Source organism: Limanda limanda, chromosome 3, assembly GCF_963576545.1.
Source record: "Limanda limanda chromosome 3, fLimLim1.1, whole genome shotgun sequence".
In the NCBI taxonomy this organism is placed as follows: Eukaryota; Metazoa; Chordata; class Actinopteri; order Pleuronectiformes; family Pleuronectidae; genus Limanda; species Limanda limanda.
In genome coordinates, this window is record NC_083638.1 from 31,982,519 (window position 1) to 31,999,900 (window position 17,382).

General features: G+C 40.1%; 1 protein-coding gene across 1 annotated transcript in view; it reads left to right on the top strand.

Moving 5' to 3' along the window:
* The window catches only part of cemip (cell migration inducing hyaluronidase 1), an 82,950-nt gene that overhangs the window by 38,622 nt on the left and 26,946 nt on the right, over positions 1-17,382 (top strand). Inside the window, exons 12-13 of the mRNA XM_061068128.1 lie at positions 1,729-1,938; positions 4,237-4,442. Of these exons, the coding sequence (XP_060924111.1) occupies positions 1,729-1,938; positions 4,237-4,442 (416 nt within the window). The remainder of the gene's footprint in view (positions 1-1,728; positions 1,939-4,236; positions 4,443-17,382) is intronic.

Sequence of the window (17,382 nt, forward strand, 5' to 3'; positions counted from 1 at the left end):
CAGACTGTTGCCTGCTCCACCCCTCAGAGCATCACACTAATGATAAAGAAGCACTGCTACTCTGAGGTCAGACACCGACCCAGACCCAAAGATGAGGGTGTGATGGGAAAAATAAATTATTGCGTGAGAGGAAATCTGAAAGAGTCAGGAAGAACTTCAGTTTCTCATGATGTAACTGGTGCATATTAGTGAAAGGAACAGTCCGACACTACAGATCATACTCCAGAGTATAATGAGAAGATCAATTTTATTTAGTTCATATGTGTATCCACTGCAGAGTGAAGGTCTACGCACAGGTTTAAAATGAGAAAATGTGTTTATGCTGTGTGGATCAGCCTGTCAACAAGAGTAAAGAAGAGAGGATGGAGAGAGACACTGAGGGAAAGGAAAGGACAGATGAGAGAGAGAGATAGAGAGAGCTGTGGTTGTATTGCTAATGTCTCTCTCTCCCCAAGGCAAGCTATCATATCCTATTATGAATTTCCATAACAGCTCATGTGACATAATTCTCATGCATGGGTGTGTGAACAGCACGAACAAGCAACACAGGAAGGAAAGCCCCGGTGAGATTTCAGAGAAGCCTCACAACCTCTCCCACCCCTGACAATTCTGCTTTGATTTTTCTAACTGTAAAACCTTGTATCTCCATGAACATCATCAGGTCATCCGTTGAGAAGTACTTGTATTTCTGAAATTGTTTCATAAACAACGTTTTTTTTGTGCGTATTATCAAAGTCCTTTTTATTTGATCAACTGAAGTCCCAATAAAAATCACCAACAATGGTAGTTAGGAGGTTTTGTTACTATATGGTGCAACAGTGGTTTGAGTTTGTGGAACAAAGCAGCTTTTCATCAGTGAGTCGCTCTGTCTTTTATTCCCTGATCAATCTCCATCTGTCCCTCTTCTTCATTCAGTGACTCTGTCATGTTAACTGCCTCTAAAACCTCCTTTCATCTCTCCTTTTTCTCATCCTCTCTTCTTTTCCTCTATTCTCTCCATCTCTTTTTGTTTGTTACATAATTTCTCTGTCCCACGTACACTTCTACCTTCTTCCCCATGCCCTCTACTTAGTGTAAATTTTTCAACAAAGCCTCCGGCCTGCATTTCTCCTCCATACCACTTTATCTTTCTGCTTCCTTACTTTCTACATCTTATTTGTCCATCCGTGCCATTCGACTGTCCTGAATTTTTTTCGCCAGAAAACTGCAACCTCCTTCTGTTCTTCTTCCCACCCTCCCCTTTAATTTCTAGTCAATTCCTGTTTCCCTCCATGCTTCCGCCCCCTCTCGCTATAGCTTCCCATATCTTCCCTCTTTCCTTTCTTCCTTCATCTATAAACTCTCTATTCTATCTTTGCAACTCCCTCCCCATCATGCCTTTGAAAAATTCTCTTCTCATTTCTTCTATCCATCATTTCACTTTTCTGCCCAACAGTTTCTTTCCTCCATTCCTCCATCCACACATTTATTGCTCATTCTTCACCCTCCACATCTCATGCCCTCCTTTTCCCTTGTTCTGTCAGTATCATCCCCCTTTATTTTTTTGTTTTGATATTCTACTTTAAAAAAAACACCCACTGTTCAGATTATATGTTTTGTCTTTGCATTTCAGTATCCCAATTTGCTTTTCTTTTCTGTGCCTAGTGATTACAGTTGTAGCTGTTCTTGGAGTGATGAGGTGACCTGATCTCCCTGCAGAGGTGTCTGAATTATATCTTCTTTCATCAGGTGGAGCGAGGCTTCAGGGCAGTTCATATATCTGGGCTGGAGCTGCAGCACATGGGCCAGCAGACAATGGGACACTACCCCGTTCATTTCCATATGAATGGAGACGTGGATGAGAAGGGAGGCTACAACCCCCCCACATCTGTCAGAGATCTGTCCATCCACCACTCCTTCTCTCGCTGCGTAACCATCCATGGTTCCAATGGGCTACTGGTCAGTTATGACATTTTTACTTAGATTCATTTTTACTTGATGTATTGCAATTATGTCTGTAAAATAAAGACTGTAGGTGTTGGGAAAAGGTTATTTCTGTTTGAAGACATCAAAGGTTCGATAGTTAAATATGTACAAATTTAATAACTACAAGTTTAGGTTTTACCAACTGGGGATTGTGTTATGGTGTTCCATATCTAAGGCTGGGCTCTGGCAACTTTAGTCTGAATGGGCCACATTTTTCCCAACCATACGTATTCTCCTCATCTCACTCTTTGTTAATCTTCTATATAAAGTGCCTTGAGATAATGTAAATTATATATATTCATTTGGCGCTATTAGGGTTGGGTACCGAGAACCGGTTCCAATATGGAACCGGTTCCAATACAACCGGTACCTACCCGGACCGAAACGCAACGGAGATTTCGGTGCCTCATTTCGGTGCCTGAGCCAATCGAAGCCTGAGGTCTCCGCTCGTCCCGCCTCCTCACACTTCCGCTCCTTCCTTCACGGGAAGCGGCGGCTCCCGTCGGGCCCCCGCGGGCGCGGCTGCCGGTGGACAGACTCTTGTCCCCGCGCTGCCCGCGCCCCGCGTGCGTCAGGGCTTCCGTGCAGGTGAGGGGGGAGGATCTCCTCGTGAGACCTCTCCCAAACTCGTGAGACCTCTCCCCGGCGCTGGCTGCCCCCCGCCGGGCGCATTTCCTCTGTGGCGTTGCGTCGCGAGCTGCTCCGGGTCGGCTTGGAAAGGCTCGGGGTGGGAGGAACGAAGACCACGCCGAGAAATGTTTCATAAAAGCGACCGCATGTTAGGGGCACAGGCGGGGGGCCGAAGCCCCCCTGCGACAGCCCCAGCCGCGGAGACACGGGGGTCTCCGAGTGATGGAACAGCGACCCTCAGTCTTCATTTGGCTCAGGCACCGAAGTCAGAGTCACGAGTCAGAGTGTGTGTGTTTTGCATTTATTTTTATTTATTCAAGTAAACTTTTGTTAACAGTTCGTATGTTATTCATAGTTTTAAGTTAAAAAGGGTTTTGTATTTATTTATATTTATAATCTACTTTAAACAGTTAATATATTTGGCAATAAAAAAAGCCTTTCTTAGTCAAGCATCGTTTTGTGCACTTTTTTGAAAAAAGTATCGGTTCAGGCACCGTTTAGGAACCGGTATCATTTTAAAAGTATCAGTTAGGAACCGGTATCGGATAAAAACCAAACGATACCCATCCCTAGGCGCTATACATATCAAATTGAATTTGTAAGAAAGCCAATGAGCATACGTAGCAGTCGTCCCATTGTCCCCTTCAGACACATACAGTATGTTGCCCTTTGATACAAATTGTTATTGACCACAGCCAAAACTCTTTTCCATCAGCCATCTTTTGCCAGGCCACTTTTAATACTCCCTCCCCTAATGACATACAAGATTAAACAGAACATAGAACACAACTTAACTATATGTTAGATATACCTTATAAACCAGAAATTGATGTAAAAAAAAATCTCATTAACAGAGATATTTTTAGTGCAACAATTATGTTAACGCAGTTTGACAGATTATAGAGCTAAGTGACCAATTTTTCTTGTCAAACACCATCCAATAAAAGAAACAGCTCAAAAGAAACAATGAATACATTTGTGACTGATCCTCCCATGTGGCTCTTTATAAAATCACAGTTTGATCCATATGTTTCAATGGAAGTTAAAGCCATTAGTGTGCGTAGGAAGTCAGCAGGAAGTCAGCCAGCTCACCCACATAAGCTCTCTAATGTTAATACTCGATGGGCCCAACAATGTGGAGGCATAAAAGGCATTTACAGCTAATGCTCTTGTGAATGATTAAGGAACCATTTTAAAGAACAGAATGTCCTTCCACATATTCACAATGGAGCCTGTTCCCAGAGACTCTAAGGAGGATGGTGATTCAGACTCAGCTGTCAAGATGCACAGTCACTTGGTAAGGAGTCAGTTAATGTTTCATGGAAAATGGTGCTAAAATGTTAAAATGTTAATAATGATGACAATCGTGCATTTAACAGAGGATGGAGATAACTGTAATAATTGGTCTTGTGGAGAGTTGATACTTTCAAGACAAATCATGTTGATAGTTTGCTGTCACTCAGCAGGTAGACAAGGTCGTCCACTAACCAAAGGGTTGTTTGTTCGATCCCTAGCATCTCTAGCCTGCATTCCAAAGTGTCCTTTGGAAACATACTGAACCTGAACACTGTAAATGTGTGATGTGTGAAAACGTACTGCGTATTGATACATATATATATTCAATGTCTTTGTCGCACACAGGTAAAGGATGTGGTGGGCTATGACACACTAGGCCACTGTTTTTTCATGGAGGATGGTCCAGAGGAGAGGAACACGTTTGACCACTGTCTGGGTCTGATGGTTCGAGCAGGGACGCTGCTGCCTTCAGACAGAGACAGCAAAATGTGCCGTGACATCACTGACGGAGCGTACCCAGGATATGTGGCCAACCCTCGCCAAGACTGCAGGTAAGAACATATGACCTCTGTCCAGTCTGCCATAGATCTGCTAAGTGGGGTTACAACCTTTTTGGTCATGCTGAAGTTTGATAATGATGCAAAACACATTAAGAATATTGTATTTGATGGAGCAGTGCAGCCATAATAAATGAGTCTTGTCTGATGTAGAGACTGACACAACACTTATAACATAATATAAGTGGTCTATCACCACATTTTGTAAATCTGTTTTCTCATACTGGTTCAAGTTTAGAGACAATATAGAATGTGTCCAATACTACAGGAGCAGAGCTTTTAAAACCATTTGGGAATTCTTTTTGAGACTTCACAGTTATGTAGATCAGGTAGAGAACAGCAGCCATTTGATATTTGCGGGATAAAAAAGGCACCACTCTCTACAAGTCATTGTACCATGAAATTCATAATGCTTTAAGCTCAAGCAGTATCACTCCAAATCTCATAGCACATGAGTACTGTTCCTACAGTGTCTTTTTTTCTCTCCCACAGCACTTTGCACAAGTTGGAATAATAACGTGAAATGCCCCACATCTGTCTTTTTTTTCTTCATCTGAAGCTATAAAATGAACAAAGATGTCACTGTGGAACAATACACATTAACATGCAAACATAGAGACAGCAGTGGAACTCTTGGAGGTGCAAGTTCTGTTTGAATCAGAGACTAGCCAGCAAAGCCAACAAACAAACACATGATTTTCTCTAATGGCACAAAGATACAAGAAATAAATAATTAGCAGAGACAGAATCTTCTTGTGGAAAAGAATGTCACACTGTAAAAGAGCAGAGGTTAAAACAAATTGGCAGTCGCTAGTGATCTAGAGTTGAAGCTTTTCCTCTCTCTCTCTTTTAGTTTGTCAGGAACAGACACACAGACACAGAGACACACAAACACACACTTAAGTTTGACTCTTAGTGCTTTTTTGTTATAGTCTGTCTGATTTTGTGACATTTATGATTATGAGTAATGCAGCACCTTCAATTAATTCTCACCCATTAAAGTGTAGATTGCATTTTCAATTATCCGCCAACATTGTAAAGGTCAGCAAATGGTCTGTTAAACAATCTGCATTCACACATATCAACGAAATAGCAAACAAAGTAAAAAGAGAACTTTAAAACTCAAGCATACTATGATTCAAACATCTGGCAATTATACAAAAGAACGACAACAGCCAAATTGCTTGCCAAATATGTTGATTAACATATCCACATTAGGTTAATAGAAAACTTAATGAAATTGCGATTAAGTTTTCTTCACTATGTATTGGCTATAGTAGTCAAACATAATTTCTAGAAGACCATGTTGGCTACAGTTATTTTCCGCTCAAAAGCAACCTTCGCAGGAGCGATACATGTCACACGGCGCTTTCCACTAATAGTAATATCTGATGTACTTCATGATAAAAATCATAATTCAGATTTATAAAACACTGACTGAGGCTCTGCCTACAACTTTAGATTTTGGTTTGCCATCCTCAGATTCCCTGTCAAAGGTATTTCAAGGAATTACATCTGTATGATTTTTAAACATATTGGCTGCACATTGCAGGATAAGGCTTGGGCAAGTGATACATATTTACCTCATAATACATTATTGAAACTTGTAGTTTTGAAATCATGCCTGACTTGGCAGTGAACTGGAAAAATAATGAGCAGAAGTTAGGCACTCCTTATTTGTCACAAGTTTTACAAACCAAACCATCATATAGACAACCTCCAGTATTTGAGGATGATGTTATGATGAGGAGTCAGATCATCCCACCTCTACTTCTCTATTTGATTCCCATTCATCATTTCAAGAGCCGGAGGAGTACTGATTCCAAAAAAGGAAGAATCCTCGAACATCGGACAATTTCGGCCTATCAATCTCTTCAGTGTAGAAGGCAAGATCTTCTTTAGTGTCACAGCCCAAAGCCTGACAAGCTATTTAGTAAGAATCAAGCTGCTGGTTCCCTAGATCTCGCTTATACATTTGGGTCAGTATCACATAGTATCCTCTGTTCTGCTTTCGACTTCTTCAAAGTACCACAGAATATCACAAATTTGAGTAAAGCCTTCTTCGAAGATCTGCAATTCTGCATCAACACACCAAGTTTTACCACCATATGGCAGCTTCTCGAAGAGGACATCAAGGCTGTCTGCACTTTGTCCCTACCAGAGTTCACTATGGCGATGGAGATGATTATTAGAGCTTCAAAATGGGTAGTAGGTAGCGAGCGACAGAAATCTGGGGTCCAATTAACAACAATCATGGACAACATGACAACCCTGTTCACAACAGCACCATGCACCACATGGTTGCTAGGGAAACTTGAACAAAACACCACATGGGCCAGAATGAGAATCAATTCATCAATATCAAGAAGAATCTCAATAGGCAAAGGTAAGAGATCAGACTATAGGTTCTACATTAATGGATAACCCATCCCAACAGTGTCTGAGTAACCAATAAAAAGCCTTGGTTGATGTTATGATGCAAGCCTCAAAGATTGCGAGCGGGTCCTGAAGCAGGATGTCAACAGAGGTCTGAAAAACATTGACCAGTCCTTGCTTCCTGGCAAGCTAAAGCCCTGGTGCTTCCAGTTTGGCCTTTTACCCTGACTGATGTGGCCACTTACAGTAGTTGACATTCCTATGACAAGCGTTGAGAACATGGAGAAAAAGATCAACTCCTATGTAGGGCTGGGCAAGTTAACTAGTTAATTACGAGTTAACTCATCACTTATTTAACTCAACTAATTATTTTATCTCGCATTAACTCAGGTTTGATTATTTATTGTTTTATTGTGAAAGTCAGGCTTTTATTTTGTGAAAGTCTGTTGCTGACTGCTGCGGAACCGGAAAAAAGAAAATAATTGGCGGATAAACAACCATGGATAAGGGTACGGAGCTTTTACATGGCCATTTTCATTTTAAAGTTCTTCCAGACGGCGGAGTCGACAGAACCAAAGTTATTTGTAGCCACTGCCATGGTGAATTTTCTTATCACCGGAGTACTTCCAGTCTTAAATATCACCTGAATGCAAAACACACAGTTGATATCAGCAAATCATTCAACGAAACAGCGAGTGAAGCGAGGCTTCGGCAGACTACGTTAGACGCAGGGAGGAGTATGCATTTTTCATAACGAAGAGGATAACATTAATGCCCTGGCAGTGGCATTGAGCTTTAACTTTGTATTTGCCTTGATAACATTGTTAAGTTGAGATTTACACTGAATATTTTATTTAACTGCTACTGTATTAAATGCTGATGTTAAAAGTGTTTGCACAACAAATGTTATGGCACTTTCGTTCATATGGCAGAACATTGAAAATAAAATTGCGCGATACACTACTTTTTAATTCATTATTAGATTTTGCGTATACAAATGCGATTAATCGTGATTAATCAGGGAAATCATGCGATTAAAACTTTTAATCGTTGCCCAGCCCTACTCCTATGTGAGAAAGTGGTTAGGAGTCCCAAGATGTCTGAGCAACATCAGCCTGTTGGACATGGTATCCTTGAGCTGCCTATCCCAAGTCTCGTCAAGGAGTTTAAATGCACCAAAACAAGGCTGGAGATGATCCTCTCAGAGTCCCGATACAAATTTATACGGGCTGTTGGACCATCATTGACAACAGCGGTAGGCATTAATAAGTGCGGTAGAACATACTAGGGATATTCTCTATCTTGTACTATGTTCTAATATTGGGACAGTGTTTAGTTTAAAAAGGCATAGAGGTAAAGATGTCTTATCTACTAAGCAACCACATGGCTTTAGTACTACAAGCAGTAGCCAGTCAGATTTACCTTGGAGTTTTAAGTTTAAGAAGACCTTCAACCTACAAGGGATATTCACCATCTTTTCCTAAATTCTAAAATCAGAAAAAATAACCTTTAAACAACTGTAATTTGGACATTATTTTAGATTATAATAACATTAATATTTGTACTGATATCATATGATTTATGTACTTGGTTCATATATTGCTTTTTTCATAAACTTTTGATGAGCAACTTCACTTTTTCCAGGCTCTCCCTGTGAATATATGGTTTTCCTCTGAGAGCAGTCCAAAAACATGCTGAGGCTCTCGCTCAACCTGAGCTGTTTATGTACGATCCCACCCTCATGTCCCAGCCATAACCTATTACATGCTACCAGACATGCTGCTGGAAAATTGAAACCTTTTTTAATGTGCAGTTAACAGAAAAGACACACACACACACACACACACACACACACACACACACACACACACACACACACACACACACACACACACACACACACAATACACAAACAATAACAGCACCCTGAATTCTGAGTACAGATCCAGATGTCTTGCTTTGAGCTGCAAGTGGTTGCTTTTTTAGTTTAGAAATGCTCTGTGACACTGTTTGCATACTGTTGCAGTAGACATGCTGCTGCACCTGGACCTGCCATCAGGTGTTGTGATTGTTACTGTGTCTGCCTTCATTTAGCTTCCCATTTCACATCAGACTGATAAACAGGGTTTGTATGCTGCCCTCTTCAGTCTGTAGGACTCACATCTCCAGCAACTTAAACATCAGTAGAAACATCTGTGCCATCCTTGATACATTTGGCATTGATTTGGTATTGACGTATTGGTTTGATTTCTCTATACATAGGCATAGTTATGTACATATGTATTTTGAATTACTTGTCATTCATGGCTTTATTTTAGCCTGTTATGTGATCTGAAATCAATCAGTGCCACTTCGTGAAATAAGTCAGATGTTTCTGACTCATCTCCTCTCAGCATTGATGTAGTGTTTATATGAGATTTTAAATGTACAGAGGATAAGCCCACACTATGTTTGGTATGAATAATGTGTGTCTTCCTTGGACACACATTACCTCGAGTAATAAGAGATCTGAGGCTGAATCTGCATCCAACCTCAGTTTTACATATGTAAGTATGTAGGTACTCTCTAAGCCATTTGTTGATTAAAGTTTACTTAGCTAAAGTATAAGCCATGAGTGACTATGGAGATATGGCAGGGGGAGCTTCAGGATTTGATGTCGGCAGAATCTCTCCCCATGTCCAACAGGATAGGTGGTACGCACCCACTCCAAGATTGTTTTTACTTAATGTGAAGACAATGAAAATGTCAATATAAGAGGACTGCTTTAACACAAGACCGAATAAATTCACAACCAACCCCATGTCCATACAGGAAATCACATTAAATCACATTATATTATATATAGTCCCTCCAGATGAGGAGCATTAATTGTATTGACTATGGCCCAAAAGGTCTATGTTAACCATGGTACCATGTTAACTAGAATACTGCAATCTCAATGGGGTAGCTCCAACATGCTCCCAGTGCACGGTTCAGATAGAGACAAAATATTAAGGCATCTGTTGGGATGGCCTTTCACAACATAATGAAGCAGGATTGATCGCCAAGATACTTTCTGTAGCAGGAGATTGGTGCTGTTTGCTTTCTCACCTCAGCTGTAACAAAGTCAGATCTGTCCCAATCCCTCTCCCATGGCCCTACCCCTACATATCAACTGCCCTTCGCTGGATGTGTCCCCCTCCAGATCAAAACACATTAATTTGTGGTTGTAACATCACTCACTACGACAAATATTAGGGTAAGGTCAGCAGCAAACCAATGTTATTACAGTGACAAACAGTATCCAATAAAATTATCACATTAACAGCCATTATCAACCAATTAGTGACATGTGCAGATTTGACAGATTGATCTATTGATCAATGCCCACTGTGTTTACATTGGTTATTTCAATGTAACGTTAGTCCTGTCGATAGAAACTTCTTCCCCAGACTGAAAACTTTATAACATTATTTCAAACTTTCTATATGGGACAAGGAAGTACTGAACATTACTTGTAACTCTCACTCAGACTGTTTACATGCTTGTTTTGAAGGCGTGAATAGTGATTTTCCTGAAGTGCTTTGTCACAGAGATTCAATTACGTTGGCATTTGCTTCTGAATTGAAATAAGATATTACATTGGATTCAAAAATGTTTTGTCTAGTTTCTAAAATGTGTTTGTTGATTTTGCTTGAGTGTAAACAGGTCGCCAGTGAACTCTAACTCTAACTAATGCAGCCGAATCAATCCCCACTAGAAACTTGAGACTATCGAACAGATGATCTCATACCCTGACCATGCTTAGGACACTGGTTTGCCTTTTCCAGCTGCTCACCTTCAATCCACAGCAGGAAGCCGCGGGCCTTTGTTACTAGTCTCCAGGGAAACTTTGAAAAGCTTGGGTAACTCAAGTGTCTCCTACTCTGCCTCCAATTACTAGACAGTTATCTTGTTGATTGCCCTAAGCAAGTAACTTTCTGTAGCATGCCAAGCAGTCATGCGATGTTCTTGAGTTTTGTTGGGGCCACTCCACTATGATGAACCCCTGTAGGCTGCAGTTTTTTTCATTTATAAAGTAAACAAAATACATTTTAAAAAATCTTAAATTTCTTGTTATTATCATTCCTCTTATTTATTCGGGCCATTTAAAGATCTCTTCATAATTTACAATATTTGAAGAGAAGATCCACAGTTCTCCTGTGCCAAAAATAATTTCGAAGTTTATTATGAGGCTTCAGCTGGGTAAATAAAATCATCATCTTAAGGAGCAGTCTTTGTAGTGCAAAGTTCCTCCTTTGTGTTTTCTTCGACGGTTTTCCTTGCTGAGCGGTTATGGTGGAAGAGGAGCAGAAAACAAATTTTCCTCCAAAATATCTATGACTCGCTTGAGCAGCTTGACATTCTCAGACTGTTGAAGCCTGCTATTAGTTTTTTGCTGAAGTTTAGAATGTGGCTGTACACTATTTACACAGGGATTGTGGCTTTTTTCCAATTCAAACACTTAATTTTGAAAGTGCATAAACAAAAGATCAAATCTAAATAACTGGCATTTTTATGATAACTTCTCCTAAACGCAAGTTTATTTATGCAGCCTAAATTTAGAGATAAGGCAAAGGCTAGGAAGTAAATCACAAATAATACATCGGAGACATTAGAATACATTCAAAAGAAAACAAGACAATTTTAAGTGCTTCACAGTAACATTGATGGTTAGGAGCAGTAAGTCATTTTTCATTTCAAATCACAACATTCATTATCTCAAGGCACTTAATTAGTGACATGGAGGAAAATAAATTGGACAATATGAAGACAACAAGGTTCTACTTAAAACGAGATGTTAACAATATATAAAACAAACTCGAGAATGGACCCTGGGTACCTCCACAAGTAATTGGTCTTTGCTCAGTGTATCAATGTATCATTCATGATTCATTCAATTGACACAATATCGTTCCTGACTTGTAAATATGATTGAACCAATTAAACAAAGTGCCAGAAAGACACACCCATTAGTCTATTTTCACTGATAGTATCTTATGCATGTTGATTTTTTGCAACTTTGCATTCTCAGAACTGTTGTCTGGATAAAATCCAGCTATTGAACTGTTGACTCAGTAGTACACCTGATGCTTTGCAGTTAAATACATCTTAATACATGCTTGTAGGTGAAGGCGCAGGCAACATAGCCATTCTGCTCAAGATGTTTAGGCTCAGTTTAGAATAATATATTTGCTTGACTTTTTCACCAGTAAGTAAGGTGAATGGGTAAATAAAAATGTATTAATAACTTAATTTTAGTTTCAAGTTTTAGAGATGACACAATGAGCCTGAAGTGTTTCACCCTTTGCATTCTGCTTGTCTACAGTCTCTTTGTATGAACTTTTACAGTGTGCTATCTGTCCATGATGCTTTCTTCTTACCAGAGACAACCTTGATCTTCATAGGGCAACGGCATCAATAACCCACAGATATTTTGTGAGTGTAGAAGCCTGGGTAAAACTTTTTTAGGTGATTTAGTTAAAGCTTTCTGTTACCTTTGTTTTGACGCTGCTAGTATGAGCTGTCACGGTCATTTAAAAGAAGAAACACACAGTAATGGCTGGTGTTGCCCTTTCGGGCCAACACCAGCCATTACTGCCACAACATCAGAAATGTGTAGACCTTTGGAAATAATTAGGACTAAAACATGTTCCTTATTATTTGTTGAGTCTTTCACATGGAGGAAACGTCTAAAGTTATACAGGATGTACACGAGTTAATTTGCACTAGAACCATCATTGCGATTATCAATATGATTATTAAAATCCCTATAACAGTAGACGATTGCTACTATTGCTTGACGATCAAGCACTATCTAACATACAGAACATACAAAAGTCTCTGTATGACCACTGTTATGTGTTTCTTATTAAATAAAGTGGCTAGACCATCCCATTTTCTCAGTGTTCCAGAGCTTCACTAAAAGTTTACGGGAACAGCACCACTACTGGATTCATTTAACCAACTTTCAAAAACATTAAATAAAGGTTTTCTTAATATATAAAAACATTAAGTAACATTGGCTTGCCAACCAGGGGCCTTATGCTCAACAAAGCTAAGTGTACCAAAGGCATTGTTGATCTCAAGAGGGTCTGGAAGCTACAGCATAGTCACCAGTGTGGGGCTCCCAAGCCACTTTTCATTGCGCTTTCATGTCCCTGAATGTGAAGTTCAGTTGGTTCTGGACCAGTAGCGTGGGAAGCACTAAACAAGTTTGAATAAGTTTTTCCTCCTTGTGTATTTGGCAGAGTCGAGGAATTCTTTCTTCAAGCTCTGTGATTTTCTTACTGAGCATGGCACAGCTGGTGCATTCAGTTGAGCAAGAAAGGAGGGGAGGTATCTTTTTCTCAGGCAACCGTCTGTGGCAGGGCTCTGAAACTTTCCTCTGTCCTGAGGGTAAACTTTTCCAGTCTCCTATGTTTTCGTTAAAGCCAATACTGGTAACAGCTCTTCTTGGAGGAATGTTTTGGAGTATTCAGGAAATTAGAAATGTAAGAAAAAAAGAACAAAGCACACAGCAGGCAGAGAGCAGCGAAAAAACACATCTGAAGAGTAACAAGGTCACACACGTGTTATAATCACACAGAAACAGTTAGGAAATTTACAAGGGCACAACAAGGTTGATGAAAATGTATGAGGAAGAATACAATATAGATGAAGGAAAATCCGCAGTAGTTTTAGCATCAGATGTGAGAGAGACCGACGTGCATCCAACAGCCTCAACAGTTTACTCAATATAATCAAGACCATAATCCTCCATTGTTCTGCGGTGGTCTGTTAAATTCCAGTGTGTGTCGTAATTTCAAGAAAATGTGGCTGCTCTGCACTGCAATGCCTAGTCTCCAATGTGTGTGTGTATATATCCACACAGTTGAAGACACACATCACACTTACCAGGAGGTAGCCTGTCCCCCCCCCCCCCCCTTGCAAATTACATTTTAAGCATAAAGATGCAGCTCAGCATATAAAGCAGTTTAATCCAGGTCACATGACTTTTTATCTAGTCTAACTGCCTGCGCCTTCAGCTGCAGAGCATAAAGGCCAAGGTTAGGGGTGCAGAATGGCACTGGCTTTCCCTGATATGGAGTCATCCACCTGCTCTGCAGCATGAAAGTACTGGAAGGATTTAGCTTGTTTTCCTCTCCTCTTTCCTCTCCTTATTTATGCATTTATAGCAGCCTGTTAATACACAATGCATTATACTTCTAATGAGGCTTTTTGCCCAATTTGTCTCGATCATTGTATTCTGTAATGATTTGGAAACTGTCATTCAAAAATTCTCATTTAATCAAACTGGATTGCACTAACATCGTTCCCCATTGTAAGATTTATGATGATTAATTTCCAGTCAGCTTTTCATGCTCCCTTGTGGCCTCTTCTGTCTCCTCTACCATCATTATTGAGCTCTGTGTGTGTGTGTGTGTGTGTGTGTGTGAGTGTGTTGGCGTTAAATCCTCAGAAGAGAACAATACATTTTAGTCAGATTTGCCAGGGGCAGGGGACATGTGGGCTGAGGAGGATGAGAGCTGTCATTTAAACCAAGCCAGATGAATGTGCTGGGTCTTAATGCTTTGCTAATTTAAAGTGTGTGGGTGTGTGTGTGTCTGTGTGTAGGTGTATGTCCTTGAGCAGGCATTTGCAAATAATCCTTCAAAGCCATGATTTTCAAATCGATAATATCAAAAATGTTTGATATATATGACTTTATATCCTTGTAGTTTGAGGGCAATATAAATGGAATATTGAGCAGAATTCTGCTATAGCCATTGAAAATGAGGTGACAAGAATTACACAGTGATATACCTTGCCATGGCCAGACCTTTGCAAATGGGTCTGGAACCTGTTGGTTCATTTTTTTAACGGCCCCAACAACCCAATCAGAGCAACAAAGTGGGTGACCAAGTGCAGAGCAACAGAAAAGTTTCTGGAAGCACCTTGAAGCACTGTTAAGTGAAGTTTGAAAATATAACCATCCAGTTTGTTTAATACTGTCTCAGTAAAGTATTAAACATACCTCATCAGCTGAGGCCATCATGGAAAACGCCTCAGTGGCGAACAAACATGAGATAATAGTTAAAAAAATCTGGCATCTCCATGGCAGCAACGGAGCTAAGGACAATGTTTATTTTGCTTTGCAGTGATATTTGAGTTTCTGTGAGAATCCCTTGAATCTACATCGTAAAATGTGATTGAACAAGTTAGTTGAATCTGATGTCCAATGTGTTATGTTTCACTGAAAAAAAATAATGTTGGGGGGTATTTGTGTAAGGTTATTGAAACTAGCTCGCCTTTGATATGGGCAGTGATAGAACAGCATTGCATTTCATTTAAACAAGCACATAACAGTAAATGACACTGTGTCCATTCTCATCTTCCTAAACCAACTTGTATCTGGCTGCTGTCTCCCTCTCGCTTATTTTTATTAGTTAAGTCGAGCCAGGCAAATTGCATCTGTTAATATGAGCCAAACTAAATGATTCTTTCAAATTAAACTTTCTAAAGCGTTCTTATTTGCCTTAGGGTAAAATGTATCAAGGTTCAGCTTTTTAGGATGCCGAAAAGATTCTGTCTTTGCAAAGATTTCGAGGACTCAACGCTGTTACTTGATAAAACATTAGCATTGGACTGTTCCATGAAACAGTAATATCAGTTTGTCCAAAGACGCATCATGTCAACTTATGGGTTTATAGTTTGTGCAGATATTTATGTCCACACAAGGGGAATCCAGTGATTGTGGTGACACCCCCATTACCAACATTGGTTATAAATAACAACAGCAGGTTAAAGTTTTCACATAGTCATCGATTCACATCTACATCTACTAGATGGATTAGCCCCAAACCGTAGACATTCACGCTTCACAGTGTCCTCATGACTTTAGTGGCCCTCTGATATCTCCTCTAGCACCACCATGTGGTTTCACTTAACATCTTGATAACTCCTGATGTGTAGAGAAAGCACATATTATTTTGCACTTGGTTATGCAGTTTACCTTCACATTTCCACAAGTCGTACAACAACAGCAGCAGCAGTAAGGTGAGGAGGGGTTTAGTAGAGAGGCAGAGACAAACAAAGATCCAAATAGAGGCAGTAGAGAGGGGAGGGGGTAAATGTGGGGATGGGAGAGGTTTATGGTGCAGCCATGTGCTAATCTGCTGTGGTGCTAAACTGCATAACTGACACTTCTATTCATATTCATATTTATATTCATTTTCATTACTTAAGCAGCTTTTTCTCACATACTTTGATCTGTTAATGATTTTCTTATTATGCCTCATGCAATGCACACAAAAAGAGACCTAGATGAATTTTCCACATTTATGACGTTAACATCATAAGTGTGTGTGTGTGTGTGTGTGTGTGTGTGTGTGTGTGTGTGTGTGTGTGTGTGTGTGTGTGTGTGTGTGTGTTTTATTTAGAAATCAAAGCGGGAGATGTAGAAATGTACAAAATAGTGCAAAATCAAAAAGTCAAAGGCCTGATGTAAGTAGAGTATAAGGAAGATTTAATGCTGATTGTTTTTTTAAACAATGTGTAGCCTTAGGTATTCAGTTGAGTTCAAGTGTGATACTCATGCCTTGGATCTCTAATCCCCTGCGAGCACCATTACCTCTTTGAAAAAAAGTGCATCCCTAAAGCACACTGTTAGTAAGTAAGTTAGTAAGTGACTGTGGTCAGTGTGATGGTCTTCAATGCTGATGCCGAAGGATGCAGCCCCTGAATTGAACACATAAAGGGTCTTCATCAGTGGGTGGACTCAATATAGTTGTTATTGTGCAATGTTTGAAAACTGGAGTGGTGAGTGGCATCATTACAAATATCGGTGAACCAGCACGGACCTTATATAGTATTTAAGGACCAAGGCGGTCTGTTAGCACAGGAGAGGGTCATCATCTACCCCATATAAGTACATGTTTTCACAGTAACACTTACCTGCTGATGAATACAGTGAGATGCACATGAAAACCAAACTAAATGGACCTTGAGTTAAGATTATTTTCTGTACTCATGAATACCATATCAGAGACAGAAATATGGACCATCATAATGTCTGCTGCTGCCAGAATACTATCTGCCTTGTGGAGGTCAGCATATTTGAGGTTCAGTTTAGTTGAGTTCGCCAACAAAACCAAGCGGAACATCAAGGCTTTGGCTCAGGCGGCTGCCGAGGAGAGCCCGGCCGCATCTCCGCTGGAAACAACAGTCTTCGGCTGTCAGTGTGCTCCTTCTGAACTGTGTGTTGTTGAGGTGAGAAAGGAGCCAGAGTTTGAACTTACCTCTCTCTTCCACACTCTTCATTCATATATTTATTTCTGTCACTTTGCATGTGTGAAAAACCATGAATGCCTTCCACTATTATCCCCTTGTTTAAACAGTATCAAGTATCCTCAGTCTCCATGGCAGCTGGCATTTTACTCATTTCCATTTTGGTGGGGAGGCATATCATATGATCTACTCTGTTTGAGAATAATGTGACCCTCTGCATTAAGTATGAAAGCAGAGAAATGTTGTCATTATGGAATTTGTAAACGTTTCA